Here is an 18,133-nt window from a genome sequence, read left to right as displayed (position 1 = left end):
TCGCAGTATACACCGCACCCACACACAAAATACCTTTTATTGGGCTGTGAGTGGGCGCCTGAAAGATGCTTAAAACATAACTAGTTTTTAGCACTAAAAGAGAATATAGAGCTAACACATGTACAGCACAGCTTACAGTATATAGTGGTTGGCATGATGTAATGTACAATATGTCTAAGGCTGGCCATGCATGGTCGATTTTCTAAAGCATTTGCTCTTGAAAATCAGAAAATTTGTGCCTTTTTGTGATCTGATGGGGCCACCATTGATTTAGAAATTCGACCAACCAAGCCTTCAATTTCGCCTAATGTTGCTACAGAAAGAATTTTCTTGGATGGCAATCTTTTTTTTTTTCTTTCCAGGAATTTTCTTTTCTTGCACATGCACATGCACATGCACATGCACATTTCTTTTTCGATTACATTTCTCGCACAACTCTCCCATCATTAATTCGAAAATTGGTTGTTTTTCAAAAAATTTCCAACCTGTCTGATTACTAAAATTGTCTGTTGCTGCAGCCCACAAATGGTGTGAAATACGAACGAACGAAAATTCTCAGATGAGATTTTTGAAAGAAAATTCTTTTGAAATTAGACCCGTGTATGGCCTGCCTAAGGCTCAGTTCAAATCGGTGTTATACGAACCGCTGGGAGTGCCAATATCAAGTTAATGACACCCCCAGATCGGTTTGCATATCACAGTGCAAACTGTCAATTCAGTCAGGAAATGGATCACATGGGTGTGAACACCTATGCGATCTGATTCTGGTGCGTACCAAATAAAGGTTTCTGCACGACTTTGGTCCATACATTCAGCCATACAACCGCTCTAATTTGCCACCACCCCTCCCTAATCTGACTCTGCCAATCTCCAAAGTTTTGTAAACTCTGAGAATGACAAGACTCCGTTCACATAGTAATATGGTGTAGGTCAGGGCTCTAGTCCTGCGGGAACGCATGGGAACGGAGTTCCTGCACTTTTTTCACAGCAGGAACGCAGTTCCCTTTGCAGGACTAGAGCAGCCGAGAGCAGTCGAGCCGCCCGAGCCAATCCTTCACTAAGTGGCGATACCCAGCTCGAGTCACTGTCAGGGGCAGGCGAACCTTAGTAATCCTTTATGTTACTGGCCGCTTCCTGTATATGGATTCATCGGGTAGTGTGCCGCAATGTCTCCTGGGAGCTTTTGTCATTGTTCCCAGGAGACATTGCGGAGGTCTGCCTCGAGTTATCGCGGGATTTAGAAAGAACTTGCTTAAAAAAACATGCGGTTTAGTAATTATGCATATGAGCGTATCATTTTTTTTTTTTTTTTGGTGGGGAGTGGATCTTGGGTGGGAGTTCCCACACTTTTTTCCCCAGGACTTGACCCCTGGTGTAGGTAGAGTCTAAACGACAGAGCTGGGCAACTGCTACATCACATATCGAGTGGTGCTTGGCATTTAAGAGGCCTTGCTGCCTTATTACAGCAATGGGACTTAAAGTGGTTGTTAAGCCACTATGTGTTCTTTATATCATCCCATTGTTGGATAAAAAGCTGTATCATAGTGCCTGTGCTTTATAAGAAAAAAAAAAACAGATTTCTACCTGTTTTGACAGCGTCTCCTGGCGATCATGTGATCGCTCCAGCAGGTGGGGCTGAGATTCCTCCGCTGACATCAGCCGGAGAGGAGAGAGCTGGGAGACGCTGTTAAAACATGTAGAAATCGGCTCCTTTTTTATTTATATATATATATATATATATATATATATATATATATATAAAAAATATATAATCACCATATTGGAAAGGAAGCAAGTACCATAATTGCAGCTAAGTACATCTTATACTACATAATATTTTATATATTTGAGGTTTGGGTTCCTGGAGAACTGGGCCGACTTCTCAGTCGATCACCAGTTCTATAGAAGGAACGGACTGCACTTAAATGAGGAGGATACAGATCTGCTGGGAGTGAGGATAGTCGAAAAGTTTTAAACTAGGTGACAAGGTGAGGGGGGGGGGGGTCCAGAGGTAGTGATAGCACAGAACATATTCCAGATGGTAGTATTGAGGGCATTAATTGTAGGTTGGCTAAAGCACAAAAACCTGAGGTAAGTATAATAGCAAGTCCTATTTGCAACCTGGAACACCCAATAAAAAGACAGTATGTGACCGGTCTAAACTACGTGGCATGTTCACTAATGCCAGGAGCCTGGCGGACAAGATGGGAAAACTAGAGATACTGTTGTACGAGGAGGATTTTGGTTTTGTGGGAATTTCAGAGACTTGGTTCAACAGCTCTCATGATTGGCTAGCAACCATTCAAGGGTAATGACTAAGCACACGTTAAGTGTGCAAAATGCATCTACCCAGCATTCTGATTCCTGTAGTTTTTGAGATGTTCAAATAAAAAGGATTTTGATCTACAGTAGTGTGTGGCCATTTCTTCTAATTTCATTGTGTGCGGAGGCAAGCACCTACTGGATCATTAGGCTTCCTGGTCTCACCTGGAGCGGCGGGTGTTCCTTTTTTTAAATAATCATTCAAGGGTAAAAAAGGGGGAGTGGAATGCCTGTATATCAAGAATAATGTACAAGTGAATGTGAGAGATGACTTTACTAGGGAAGCTAGGGAGGAGGTGGAATCCTTATGGGTAGAGCTCCAAAGAAATGAAACTTGGGGGGGGGTGAATACCGGGAGTATGTTATAGGGCCCCATACCTGAGGGAGGATGGGGAGATGGATCTCCTATCACAAATTGGATTAGCGGCAAGGATGGGATGTGTCATCATAATGGGGATTTTAATTATCAAGACTGGGTGAAAGGAATCGCGCATTCGTCTGCCGCGTACACACGATCGGAATTTCCGACAACAAAACCATGGATTTTTTCCGACGGAATGTTGGCTCAAACTTGTGTAGCATACACCCGGTCACCCAAATGTTGTCTGAAATTCCGAAAGTCAAGAACGCAGTGACGTACAACACTACGACGAGCCGAGAAAAATTAAGTTCAATGATTCCAAGCATGCGTCGAATTGATTCCGAGCATGCGTAGGACTTTTGTGCGTCGGAATTGCATACAGACGATCGGAAATTTCCAAAAAGAACTTTTGTTGTCGGAAAAATTGAGAACCAGCTCTCAAACATTTGGAATATCCGACCAAAAGCTCACATCAGACAAGATCACATTTTCGATCGTGTGTATGTGGCATAAGGCTCACCAGTTCCTAAAGGTCTTGCAGGACAATTTCATTGGTCAGATGGTATACGCATCAACCAACAAAGCATTACTAGACCTACTGTTTACCAACAATATAGACCTGATCATGGATGTGGAAATACGGGGCAATTTAGGAAACCATAATCACAGGTCAATTAGATTCAATATAAATCACACAAATAGGAAACATAAGGGGAATACAAAGACACTGAATTTCAAAAGAGTCAACTTCCCTAAACTACGAACCTTGCTAGAAGGTATAAATTGGGATAAAATCCTAGGAACAAAGAACACGGAGGAGAGATTTGGGGTTTGCTTTCATATCATATTAAAAAAGGGCATTAGCCAGTGCATCCCATTGGGAAATACATTTAAAAGAGCGAATAAAGGTACTGGATAGCTTAAAGGGGTTGTTAAGGTTTGTTTTTTTATTTTCTAAATAGGTTCTTTTAAGCTAGTACATTGTTGGTTCACTTAACTTTTCCTTCGATTTCCCCTCTAAATGTTTTTTTTCTTTGTCTGAATTTCTCACTTCCCGTTCCTCCTCAGTAAGCTTGCCCCCATAATCCGAGGCAAATGTTGAAAACCATTTATCATTTTCCTTCCACTTTACACGTATGTGCCACTTTTCTGTTGGTCTATCACATAAATTCCAATAAAATACATTTACATTTTTAGTTGTGACATGACAAAATGTGGAAAATGTAGGGGGTGTGAATACTTTTTCAAGGCACTGTATATCCTCAGATATAATACATTTTAGCCAATTTGTTTTAAGTCTCCATATTCCAAGTACTTGCGAGTACTTGTGAATATACTCGGCATCGGTGCAACCCTACTACTAATATTTGCTCAATAACTCGCCTAGAAAAAAACTTCTAGTGCTCTTAGTAATAACCCTAGCCCTGTATAAAGACAGTCATATTTTTAGTCACAGTCATAGTTAGTCGAATGTCTCATCCACCTGCACCATACATCACAATCACATCTAGGGCCAGTGCAAGGCATTTTGTCTACACAGGCAAAGGTGCAATTTTTGTGCACTCCTCCCCCACCCCCCCCATATGGCATACACTTAATTTGTGTTCCATTAACCATTTGCTGACCAGCTATTATAGATATACAGTGGCAATATTGCTCCATCCCGCGAATCGCCGTACACGTACGACGAGAGAAGAGATAGATCCACTGTTCGTAGTAATTACGAACAGCGATTTGTCTCCTCTCCCAGTCAGTCCCATCCTCCCACAGTTAGAAACACTCTCTAGGGCAGGGATATTCAATTAGCGGACCTCCAGCTGTTGCAGAACTACAAGTCCCATGAGGCATAGCAAGACTCTGACAGCCACAAGCATGAAACCCAGAGGCAGAGGCATGATGGGATTTGTAGTTTTGCAACATCTAGAGGTCCGCTAATTGCATATCCCTGCTCTAGGGAATACAATTAACCCCTTTATCTCTCTCTAGTGTTAACCCTTTCCCTACCAGTGACATTTATACAGTAATCGGTGCATTTTTTATAGCACTGATCGCTGTATAAATGTCAATGGTTCCAAAAAAGTGTCCGATCTGTTCGCCGCAATATCAGGGTCCTGCTAAAAATTGCAGGTTGGCGTAATTACTAGTAAAAATAAAGAAAGAATGCCATAAAAATGCCATAAATGCCATAAATCTATCACCTTTTTTGTAGACACTATAACTTTTGCGCAAACCAATCAATATATGCTTATTGCGATTTTTTTTTTTTTTTTATATAAAATATGTAGAAGAATACATATTGCCCTAAACTGATAAAGAAATGTTGTTTTTAAAACTTTGTGGGGGGCATATTTATTATAGCAAAAAGTAAAAAAAAAATGTATATATATAAAAAATTTTTTTTTTTTTTTCAAAATTGTCAGCCTTTTTTTGTTTATAATGAAAAATACAAAAAACACAGAGGTGATCAAATGCCACCAAAATAAATGTCTGTTTGTGGGGAAAAAAGGATGGCAATTTTATTTGGGTACAACGTCGCACGACTGTCCAATTGTCAGTTAAAGCGACACAGTTGTATGCAATAGCAAGTTTTAAGAGGTTATAGGCCCATTTTAACTAAAAGAAAAAGCATATAACTTTAAGGGCTTGTTCACACCATGTCCAATGAGCTGCAATCCTTGCACACAATCGCACGTGTATGTACAGTTGTTTTATGTGTGCCTGGTTTACACCATACACGTGCAGTGGTGTGCAGAAAACTGTAGCTTGGCAGACGTGGTGTGGATGAGCCCTAATTGTTAACCACTCTCCAGTGGTCCAGTGCTGAAACTTCGGTTAGAACTATAGGCAAAACTTTTTTTTAATTTTTGGATAGCGCAAGGGAGGCTTATTACCACTCTCCGATTATTATTTTTTTACGCCATCTGTGTCCTATTGTGGAAATTTTTCTTTGCTTCCTGTTCCATAGCCAAACAGGAAGTGAGAGAAAATCCCTGCAATTTAAGGGAATTCCTTGGGGACCCCCAGGTCATCAGAACTAGTGTCCCCATTGGAAATTTTCTCCTCTAATTTTTTTTCTGGGGACAACCCAAACTTGATATTTTCTTTTACTTTCAATGATAATGGTAAACAGGACAAATAGAGATGGTTAATCTCCCTTACAGGGGGGCTTTGAAAGAAATAGAAACTGACAAGTGAAATATTCCCTCTCCACTTTATCCAAAACATAATTTTTTTTCTTTAGTTATACTTTAATCCACTTAATTTCAACCCTTTTACCCATTTACCTAACTCCTAAACAAATCCTTAACCACTAGGGGTCCGCGCCATAGCCGAATGACGGCTACAGCACGGACCTCAAATGCCCGGAGGACGTCAATACCTTTACCACGTGAGCAGCTGACAGCCAATGACAGCTGATCACATGACGTAAACAACGGTCGGTAATCCTTTTTTTTTTTTTCCCTCACACTTACTGCGTGAGGAGAAAAAAAAGCCGATCACCGGTTCATGTGTAAGGGACATCGGTCCCGAGTGGAAGAGGCACATCAGCCTCATGAGTGCCCACACCCTACATCCTGCCAGTGCCCACCAGTGCAATATATGCCACCTATCAATTCCCACCAGTGGTGCCAGGCAGTGCCTCATCAGTGCCACCTAGCAGTGCTGCCTATCAGTCTCCCCTACCAGTGCTGATCAGTGCCCATCATTGCCTCCCATCAGTGCCCATCACTGCCAGCTGTCAGTTCCCATCACTGCCAGCTATCAGTGACACCTATTAGTGCCAATTCTCAGTGCCCACCAGTGCCACCCATTGGTGCTGCCTCTCAGTGCCCACCAGTACCACCTTATCGGTGCCCATCAGCGTACATCAATGAAGGAGAGAAATTACCCATTTGCAAAATTTTAACAAAAAATAAAAACTGCAGAGGTAATCAAATGCCATTAAAAGAAAGCTCTATTTGTGGGGAAAAAATAATAAAAATGTCATTTGGGTACGATGTTGGATGACCGTGCAATTGTCCTTCAAAGAGTTGGAGCTCTGAAACCTGAAAATTGGTGTGGGCAGGAGGAGGGTTTAAGTGCCCAGTAAGCAAGTGGTTAAAGTGATTGTAAAGTCATGTTTTTCTTTTACTTTAACCACTTCCTGCCCCGGCCTATAGCACATTGACGGCCCAGAAGTGGTTCTGTTATCCTGACTGGGCATCATATGATGTCCTGCAGGATAACATGCCAGCGTGCGCCCGCTGGTGCGCACAGCGTGGCGATCGTGAGTGTGATGTGCCATTCTGACACACTGCATCTCCGATCATGGTAAGGAGCCTCTGACAGAGGCTTCTTACCATGTGTTCAGCTGTGACCAATCACAGTTGATTATCGCGTGAACCAGGAAGTGCTGGTCCTTGGTTTGCGCTTTTCTTGGTTTGCGCTGACAGGGAGAGCCGACCTGTCAGACGGGGGAGTCTATGCTGATAACCAGCACATTGATTATTAGCACAACCCTCATCAGATGTGCCAATCAGTGCCCAACAGCTGCTAGCAGTGCCCCCTCAATAAAGTCTCTTAGTGCCCACCACAGTGCCAATCGGAGCCCACCATAGTGCCAATCATTGCCCAGCAGTAACACCTGCCAGTACTGCATCTTCAGTGGTGCCCATCAGTGCCACCTATCGGTGCCTATCAGCGTCGCCTGTCAGTGTCCATCAATTCTACATATCAGTGCCTGTCAGTGAAGGAGAAAACAAAATTTTATGACAAACTAAGAAAAACTTTTTTTTTTAATTTAGCAAAAAAAAAAAAACACGGGGTGATCAAATACCACCAAAAGAAAGTTCTATTTATGGGAAGAAAATTATAAAAAGGCCACCACTCTGCATACTGCACTTTGTTATGCACTCACAGGCCCCTTTATTGGGTACACCTTGCTAGTACCGGGTTGGACCCACTTTTGCCTTCAGAACTCCACTTTAATTCTTCGTGGTATAGATTCAACAAGCTGTTGGAAACATTCCTCAGAGATTTCGGTCCATACTCACATGATGGCATAACGCAGTTGCTGCAGATTTGTCGGCTGCACGTCCATGATGCTAATCTCCCATTCCACCACATCCCAAAGGTACAGTACTCTTTTGGGTTGAGATATGATGACTGTGGAGGCCATTGGAGTACAGGGAACTGTAATGTTCAAAAAAACAGTAGTGAGATGATTTGAGCTTTGCGACATGGTGCATTATCCTGCTGGAAGGAGCCATCAGAAGATGGGTACATCAATGTAGTCATAAAGGGATGGACATGGTCAGTAACAATACTCAGGTAGGGCATGGTGTTTAAACTATACTAAATACTAACTGGATGTAAACTGACCTAATAAAAAGTGTGTCCATAAAAAGGGTGGAATGCAAAAAATCCTTAAAGTGGAGGTTCACCCGGAAATAGGGTTGCCACCTCATCCCTTTAAAACAGAACACATATGAATTACACAGGTTCTGAGGCTAATTTAATTTAGATGAGGCTCCACTTGAGTTCAATTACCACCTTAATCAGCCACAGAACCTGTGTAATTCATATGTGTTCTGTTTTAAAGGGATGAGGTGGCAACCCTACCCGGAAATGACAATTTTTAACATTAGATTGATGCTCATTTTGTCTAGGGGAATCGGCTAGTTTTTTTAAAAACGAAGCAGTACTTACCGTTTTAGAGAGCGATCTTCTCCGCCGCTTCTGGGTATGGGCTGCGGGACTGGGCGTTCCTTCTTGATTGACAGTCTTCCGACGGTCGCATACATCGCGTCACGATTTTCCGAAAGTAGCCGAACGTCGGTGCGCAGGCACCGTATAGAGCCGCACCGGCGTTCGGCTTCTTTCGGCTACTCGTAACGCGATAGATGCGACCGTCGGAAGCCTGTCAATCAAGAAGGAACGCCCAGTCCTGAAGACCATACCCGGAAGCGGCGGAGAAGATCGCTCTCTAAAACGGTAAGTACTGCTTCGATTTTAAAAAAACTAGCTGAATTCCCTAGACAAAATGAGCATCAATCTAATGTTAAAACATTTTTTTAGGGTGAACTCCCGCTTTAACACAGTGATTATCAGCAGTATTCAGTAAACAAAACATACAGATCAGAGCAGCATGGAATATACACTCACCGGACACTTTATTAGGTACACCTGTTCAATTGTTTGGTAGCACAAATTGCTTAATAGCCAATCACATTGCAGCAACTCAGTGCATTTAGGAATCTAGACATGGTGAAGACGTTTTGCTGAAGTTCAAACAGAGCATCAGAATGGGGAAGAAAGGAGATTTAAGCGACTTTGAACGTGGCATGGTTGTTGGTGCCAGACGGGCTGGTCTGCGTATTTCAATAACTAAGGGGCCCAAATTGTGCCAAGGAAATATCCCCCACACCATTACACCACCAGTCTGAAACGTTGATACAAGGCAGGATGCATCCATGTTTATTATGCCAAATTCTGACCCTATGATCTAAATGTTATAGCTGAAATCGAGACTTATCAGACCAGGCAACGTTTTTCCAGTCTTCTATTGTCCAATTTTGGTGAGCCTGTGTGAATTGTATCCTTTATTTCCTGTTCTTAGATGACAGGATTGGCACCCGGTGTGGTCTTATGTTACTGTAGCTTCAAGTTTCGATGTGTTGTGCATTCAGAGATGGTATTCTGCATACCTTGGTTATGACGAGTGGTTATATTACTTACTGTTGCCTTTCTATCTTGATCGCGTCTGCCCATTCTGCTGTGACATCAACAAGGCATTTTCGTCCACACAACTGCCGCTTAATGGATTTTTTCTCTTTCTGACCATTCTCTGTAAACCCTATGAGATGGTTGTGCGTGAAATCCCCAGTAGATCAGCAGTTATTGAAATGCTTAGACCAGCCCGTCTGGCACCAACAACCATGCCATTTCCAAAGTCCCTTAAATCCCCTTTCTTCCCCATTCTGATGTTCGGTTTGAACTTCAGCAAATCGTCTTCACCACGTCTAGATTCCTAAATGCATTGAGTTGCTGCCATGTGATCGGCCGATTTAGCAATTTGTGTTACCAAACAATTGAACGGGTGTACCCAATGAAGTGGCCAGTAAGTATATATTCCATGCTGCTCTGATCTGTATGCTGTTCTGTATGTTTTTTTATTTATTTTTTTACTCCATACTGCTGATAATCACTGTGTTAACTCATTGGTACACAGAAGGTACTTAAAGCGGGAGTTCACCCGAATTTTTTTTTTTAACATTAGATTGATGCTCATTTTGTCTAGGGGAATCGGCTAGTTTTTTTAAAAACGAAGCAGTACTTACCGTTTTAGAGAGCGATCTTCTCCGCCGCTTCCGGGTATGGTCTTCAGGACTGGGCGTTCCTATTTGATTGACAGTCTTCCGACGGTCGCATCTATCGCGTCACGAGTAGCCGAAAGAAGCCGAACGTCGGTGCGGCTCTATACGGCGCCTGCGCACCGACATTCGGCTACTTTCGGAAAATCGTGAAGCGATAGATGCGACCGTCGGAAGACTTTCGGAAGACTTTCAATCAAATAGGAACGCCCAGTCCCGCAGCCCATACCCGGAAGCGGCGGAGAAGATGTATCTCTAAAACGGTAAGTACTGCTTTGTTTTTAAAAAAACCGGCCGATTCCCCTTGACAAAATGAGCCTCAATCTAATGTTAAAAATTTACATTTCCGGGTAAACCTCCACTTTAAGAATTTTTTGCACTCCACCCTTTTGAAGGACACACTTTTTATTAGGTAAATTTACATCCAGTTAGTTGTTAGGTCCTGGAATTACACTGTTGGAAAATCTAGAGCATTATCTGAGCAATACATACATCTTTTATTGTATTTTCTAATTCTTGAGTGCTTTATTCCCTTTGCATTGAATTTGTTGAGCGTCATGCAATGAAAGGAAATGAAGTAGGGGGACTCCACTCTATTTTACAGTAGGACATTAACAGTAATAGAGAATTTCCTGTGGTAGTGTAGAATTATGTATACATGATTTGCATGACAGCTAATTTGTCTAATGTGTTTCTATATCTTATCATTGCAGCTAATACAACTGATCATTAGCCACTTAGCACTCCCAGACCTGTGTCGCCTGGCGCAGACATGCAAACTTCTTTATCAGCACTGCTGTGATCCTCTTCAATACACTCAGCTAAGTTTACAGCCTTATTGGGCCACTTTGAGTGATGCTTCTCTGGAGTACTTATTGCCACGATGCACACTAGTGCAGTGGCTCAATCTATCTTGGACTGGAAACAGAGGATTTATCTCTACCTCAGGTTTTAGCAGGTAATCTTCTTCTTTTTTTTATCTGATCTAGTGGTTTGTTTTAATTGGATAGCTATCACACTTCAAGCCAAAATTTTATTATAGTATTAATGATATTTTATTTTCCAGGACTGATTGTATTCTTTGCAATACGCGGTTAGTTTAACCACTTAAGACCCGGACCAAAATGCAGCTAAAGGACCTTGCCCCTTTTAGCGATTCGGCACTGCGTCGCTTTAACTGACAATTGCGTGGTCGTTCGACGTGGCTCTCAAACAAAATTGGCGTCCTTTTTTCCCACAAATAGAGATTTCTTTTGGTGGTATTTGATCACCTCTGCGGTTTTTAGTTTTTGTGCTATAAACAAAAATAGAGCGTCAATTTTGAAAAAAATTCAATATTTTTTACTTGTTGCTATAATAAATATCCCCCAAAAATATATAAAAAAAAACGATTTTTTTCCTCAGTTTAGGGCGATACGAATTCTTCTACCTATTTTTGGTAAAAAAAATCGCAATAAGCGTTTTATCGATTGGTTTGCGCCAAATTTATAGCGTTTACAAAATAGGGGATAGTTTTATTGCATTTTTATTAATTATTTGTTTTTACTACTAATGGCGGCGATCAGCGATTTTTTTCGTGACTGCAACATTATGGCAGACACTTCGGACAATTTTGACACTTTTTTTGGGACCATTGTAATTTTCACAGCAAAAAATGCATTGTTTACTGTGAAAATGACTGTTGCAGTTTGGGAGTTAACCACAAGGGGGCGCTGATGGGGTTATGTGTGACCTCATCTGTGTTTCTAACTGTAGGGTGGTGTGGCTGTAGGTGTGACGTCATCGATTGTGATTCCCTATATAAGGGAACACACGATTGATGACGCCGCCACAGTGAAGAACGGGGAAGCTGTCTTTACACACAGCTCTCCCCGTTCTTCAGCTCCGCGGACCGATCGCGGGACTCCAGCGGCTATCGGGTTCGCGAGTCCCGCGGCCATGGTCATGGAGCTTCGGACTGTGTCGCGGGTGCGCGCCGCGGGCACGCGCCCGCGACCCACGGCTGGGCATTATACAATCACGTACAGGTACGTGATTGTGCCCAGCCATGCCATTCTACAGACGTATATCGGTGTTAGGCGGTCCTTAAGTGGTTAAAGGGGTGTGTATGCGCGAGTGTGTGTTAGTGTAGTAAATCAACATCTAGGCTTTAGATATTATAAAGGGGTTTATTTACTATTTATTTGAACTTACTTTGCACTACAAGTGCACTTGGAAGTGCAGTCGCTGATCCGAGGGGGACATGCATGGAAAATAAAAAACAGCATTTTAGCTTGTACATGATTAGATGATAAAATCAGCAGAGCTTCCCCTCATTTCAGATCTACCCCTCACTTCCAAGTGCATCTGCACAGCACTTGTAGTGCAAAGTGGATTTGCCTTTAGTAAATCAACCCTAAAGTGTGCACAAAAGATACTTCATCAAAACCTCCACTATATAAGAGAAGGCTTGTGCCGTAATGGTGTGTCGCTAGTCCAGAGTACAACCTAAAATACAATGCATTTATTGGGTTTAGACGTGCAATCTGTTGTGTGGTGCAAAGGCCAATGGCCACACGTGATATTTCTTGTGAAAGTAACTGAATAAGGAAGTTGATTGTTTTGGCTGATGGGTCCCAGTTCCAAGACTTTGGGTGGCACAAAAATCAGACACATGATCTGTACAGGGAAGCATTGGCCCATCAACCTTCAACACTTCTTTCATGCACTAAGATCTGCTTAGGAGGCTTTAACACCAAAACATTACAAGATCGATGTGGATGCCTCGATGGCCTGTCCGTTGTTATTAAGGCCAAAAACTACTCAAGTAGTACTAAAAATTAGGCTTTATTTTTCTTGCCATTGAATTAATATTTGTTGTGTATAACAATGATTCTACCTTTTCTTGTTAAAATACAGTTGTAGATACCAAAATAATGTGCCTGTAAAAACTTGTTAGGGTAGGTAGCCCAAGATAGTGCTCAATATGGACTTTTATTTTTGTGAACATAGAATATATTTTTTGCCATTGCAACAAATATACCGTATATACTCGAGTATAAGCCGGCCTGAATATAAGCCGAGGCACCTAATTTTACCACAAAAAAAATGGGAAAACGTATTGACTCGAGTATAAGCCTAGGGTGCCCATCTGCATGCCTCACTGTGGCCATGCCTCACTGTGTCCATGACTAGACTGACGTTTAACATGGGAGTCTATAGAAGGGGTGCCCAGCTTTGAAAAATCAGTGCTCCCCAGCCATAGGTCCCCCAGACAACAAACTTTGCACACTTGTAGAGGAGAAATGGGGCTACATGTGTGCCAAGTTCAGGGGACCTACGGCTGGCCAGTACCAGGTCCCCAAAGTCCGGGAGGTCCGACGCAAAAAGGTGACGAGTATAAGCCGAGGGGGCATTTTCAGCACACAAAAAATGTGCTGAAAAACTCGGCTTATACTCGAGAATATACGGTACTACCATTTCTTGTTTTTAATCTTTAAGATAATAATAATAATTCTCTGAAAGTGACAGTTATTATGAAACGTTTTTGTTCAGCATATTCCAGGTCTATCATCTGATATTACCCAAAATTTCTAATTAGATAATGGGGTTCATTTATTAAAGACAAAGTAGGCTGTTCACTTTGCATGGGAATTTTCACTTTACAACACTTGGTGAATGTGGTGAAAATTCCCTTGCAACACCAATTTGCCTTTAACCACTTGCTTACTGGGCACATATACCCCCCTCCTGCCCAGGCAAAATCTCAGCTTCCAGCACTGCGTCGCTTTAACTGACAATTGCGCGGTCGTGCGACATGGCTCCCAAACAAAATGGACGTTCTTTTTTTTTTTTTCCCACAAATAGAGCTTTCTTTTGGTGGTAATTGATCACCTCTGCGGTTTTTATTTTTTGCGCTATAAACAAAAAAGTGAAAATTAAAAAAAAAAAACACAATATTTTTTACTTTTTGCTATAATAAATATCCCAATTTTTTTTTTATATTTTTTTTCTCAGTTTAGGCCGATACGTAATCTTCTACATATTTTTGGTAAAAAAAAAATCGCAATAAGTGACTGGTTTGCGCAAAGTTATACATCCAATAAAAAGATGTAAAAAAATCGAAATTTCTTCATCAATTTAGGCCAATATGGATTCAGCTACATATTTTTGGTAAAAAAAGAAAAACAATAAGCGTATATTAATTGGTTTGCACAAAAGTTAAAGTGTCTACAAAAGAGGAGATATTTTTATGGATTTTTTTTTTTAATAGTAATTTTTAGCGGGACATTGCAGCAGACAGATCGGACCCCTAACTGACACTTTTGACACTTTTTTGGGGGACCAGTGACCCTAATGTTACTGTACTAATGACACTGCCAGAGAAGAGTTTTAACATCAGGGGCAATGAAAGGGTTAAATGTGTGCCTAGCTGGTGCTTGCTAGCTGTGTGGGCGATGGTCTGACTGGGTGAAGACAGAGATCGGTGTTCCTGCTTCGCAGGAACACACAATCTCCATCTTCTCTCCTGTCAGAACCGTGATCTGCCTCTCCCAGGAATGATTGCAGGTGCCCGCCGGCCCCACTGATTGGTATCCCCTGTGTCCAATCAGTGCACACGCCACCCAGTGGCTATTGCACAAAATGATGTACAGGTACATGATTTCGTGCAATAGAGCCAAAGTAAATATGTGGTGATCATGCACACTGGACATTTTTTCAGCTGCTGTTTTTGGCTTCAGACGTTTTTTTTTCCTGCAGCCAGTAAACTCTCCAGCATGTTATCCTATGTGTCCTTGCACACATAGGCTGTTATCAGCTTTTTTTGGCTGGGGCGTTTTCTATCTGGAAAAAAACCCCCAGAACTAGTGGGTTTTAAGAGGAATTTTTCAGCTGTAAAAACACTCTAAATCCTCGTACACACGATCGGATTTTCTGCCGACAAAGCCTCGACTTTTGTCTGAAGGCGTTGGCCCAAAACTTGTCTTGCATACAAACGACACACAATTGTCGGGCAACAAACATGAACATAGTTACGTACTACGTGGTTTTTCAGCTCTTTTGCGCCACCCTTTGGGCACCGTCTGCTAATGTTTGTGTTTGGTGAGCATTACTTCCGAGCATGCGTGTTTGTACTTTGGAGTTTTGTCCGACAGACTTGTGTACACAGACTCAGAAAATCTGACAACAAACCGTTGTTCACTGAAAATTTTAAAGCCTGCCGTCCAACATTTGTCCGCAGAATATCCGACAACAATTCGGATTTTCTGCCTGTTGTCACACAATTCCCGTTGAAAAATCTGATCGTGTGTACGAGGCTTACCTCTGATAAAAGATAAACGTGGCATTTAACAGCGTTTTCTGAGCCATAAGCTTTTGCTGGTGTATAGTTTTGCTAAAAAAAAAACTACAGCTAAAAAAAAAAACTACTGCAAAAACGCTGCAAAACTCATTCTACAGATGCAGCTTTCTACAGCTAATGCTACTGGCATTTTTATCACGTCCAGTGTGCATGAGGCCTCAGGGTTGCAAAACCCCGGCAGCATGGTCATTCCCACACTGGGAACAAGAGGATGCTGTGCCAATGCAATCCTTTTGTACGGCCTGTGGCATCATGGGCTATAGGCACCTCCTGTTCTGCCCTGCATAGAGTGCGTGACCGTACCTGCTGACGTATCGCTGTTAAACGTTTACAATACAACCTATCATCTGCTTCTGGCTAAACTAGGTGTGCAGTGGGCAAAGGATCACGTGACATATAGTTTCCAAGCCAACAGCTACTGTATGTCACCAGCAATAGCTGGGTACCACAGTTTTGACCACGCCTCCTACACTTGCCTGTCTGTAGATATTGCAGTCACATGATGTGGTATTTTGTGTACATATTTGTATTGCTTGAATGTGGCCATGAGCTGTAATTGGGGATATCATTGTTTACAGAACGACCTTTTTTTTCTTTTTACTTTAATTGACATTTCTTATGTTCCAATGTTCTTATGTTCCAAAGACCACATTATACTTTTTCACATGCAAGCAAGTGTTTTAATTGGTCACCTAAGTACGGATTAACCATTTCAGGACATGTTGTTCTGCTTTAATTAATCCCCTTGGGCTGCTTTTTAGAAAACATAATGGCCTGGTTGCTGATTTCTGAATAGTTTTGTGCTGATACCGAAATTGCTTGAGTAACTGTTTTGGGATGCAGCGTCTCTCCAAGCTTATAACCTTGGCAAGGCTCCTGGACTCAGCCAGAGGCAATGACATAATAATTAAAAATCACATCAGTCTTTTAACAAAATGTGAAATGGTGATTATAATTTAATAGACGTACTAGAAGATTTTGTAAAAAGTTTAACCACCTTGCTATTTTCAAACCATCATATCCTCTAGCAAAGTAGTTTTACATACTTTATATTTTGAACGTTAGTATTGCAGTATGCAGACACAGTACAGTGCTCCAGGCATGTAAATATCCAGAGGCTAGACTGAAGGATATTTAACTTATTGATGATTTTATTTATTGATGAGATAGATATCTAATTTGGCATAAATAGATTTCCAGCCGTATCAGCTCACCCAGTAACTTAAAATAAAAACTCTCCTAGCTGATGTCAGCATGTTGTATATAGGTAGTATGGTTTTAGATACAAATTTTAAGCATTAGGAGGGAAACAGTAATTCTCCAATAAGCACCAAATAAACAAGTGAAAATGTCAAACTACTAAACTACAATAACTAGGGTATATAAAATATATATATTTATGTTTAAATATAATTCTTTATCTGGTTCGATGCAATTTAATTTACATTTTCTATGCTTTTGATACCTGTATTTGTAAACAAGCAATTATTAATTTGGATTTTAAAATGTAGCAGATTTTGCCTAACATCCCTTCATTCACAAAATATATTTTGGGACTAATACACATTGTATGACCAAGAGTTTATGCACATCTGGTCATTACTCCTACAGTATCTCACAAAAGTGAGTACACCCCTCACATTTTTGTAAATATTTTATTCCGTCTTTTCATGTGACAACACTGAAGAAATTACACTTTGCTACAATGTGAAGTAGTGTGTGTACAGTTGGTATAACAGTGTAAATTTGCTGTCCCCTCAAAATAACTCAACACACAGCCATTAATGTCTAAACCGCTGGCAACAAAAGTGAGTACACTCCTAAGTGAAAATGTCCAAATTGGGAATATATAACCATTTTCCCTCCCCGTGTCATGTGACTTGTTAATGTTATAAAGATGCCCTAGGCTATAAGAAGATTGCCAAGACCCTGAAACTGAGCTGCAGCACGGTGGCTAAGACCATACAGTGGTTTAACTGGACAGGTTCCACTCAGAACAGACCTAGGCATGGCCGGCCAAAGAAGTTGAGTGCACATGCTCAGCGTCATATCCTATCCAGAGGTTGTCTTTGGGAAATACATGTATGAGTGCTGACAGCATTGCTGCAGAGATTGAAGTGGTGGGGGGTCAGCCTGTCAGTGCTCAGACTATACGCCACACACTGCATCAAATTGTTCTGCATGGCTGTCATCCCAGAAGGAAGCTTTTTTTAAAGATGATGCAAAAGAAGAAAGCCCGCAAACAGCTGAAGACAAGCAGACTAAGGACATGGTTGTCTTGTGTTATGATGAGACCAATATAAACGTATTTAATTCAGATGGTGTGAAGCGTGTGTGGTGGCAGCCAGGTGAGGAGTACAAAGACAAATGTGTCTTGCCTACAGTCAAGCATGGTGGTGGGAGTGTCATGGTCTGGGGCTGCATGAGTGCTGCCGGTGATCTGACGATATGGTTCCTCCTATCGTTATGGTTCCCGCCTTGACTGCGCAGGCGCAATCTGAGCCGACGAAAATCGATGAACCTGAGCAGCTGTAGCAAGAGGTCCAGGGCGACGTGGAATTTGCTGTAAGTGGCAAGTCGGTCTCGCGTCCTCGCTTCGCTCGGACGGCTCGCTGCGCTCGCTCGGCCTCCTGGCTCTTTTTTAACATCCTCCAAACCACGGGGATGTTAACGAATGAGCCTGGATGCCACCCGAGGTTCGGAGATTTCCGTGGGCTATGTCTGCGCCTGCACAGTCAAGCAGGGAACCATCTCAAT

General features: G+C 41.8%; 1 protein-coding gene across 1 annotated transcript in view; it reads left to right on the top strand.

Moving 5' to 3' along the window:
• FBXL4 (F-box and leucine rich repeat protein 4) overlaps positions 1 to 18,133 on the top strand; it is a 97,727-nt gene that overhangs the window by 37,131 nt on the left and 42,463 nt on the right. Inside the window, exon 4 of the mRNA XM_040350136.1 lies at positions 10,749 to 10,993. Coding sequence (XP_040206070.1) covers positions 10,749 to 10,993 — 245 coding nt within the window. The remainder of the gene's footprint in view (positions 1 to 10,748; positions 10,994 to 18,133) is intronic.

The sequence above is a fragment of the Rana temporaria genome, chromosome 4 (assembly GCF_905171775.1).
Source record: "Rana temporaria chromosome 4, aRanTem1.1, whole genome shotgun sequence".
Classification (NCBI taxonomy): Eukaryota; Metazoa; Chordata; class Amphibia; order Anura; family Ranidae; genus Rana; species Rana temporaria.
The sequence above is the reverse complement of the archived record's forward strand: the minus strand, read 5'-3'. Positions and strand labels throughout refer to the sequence as shown.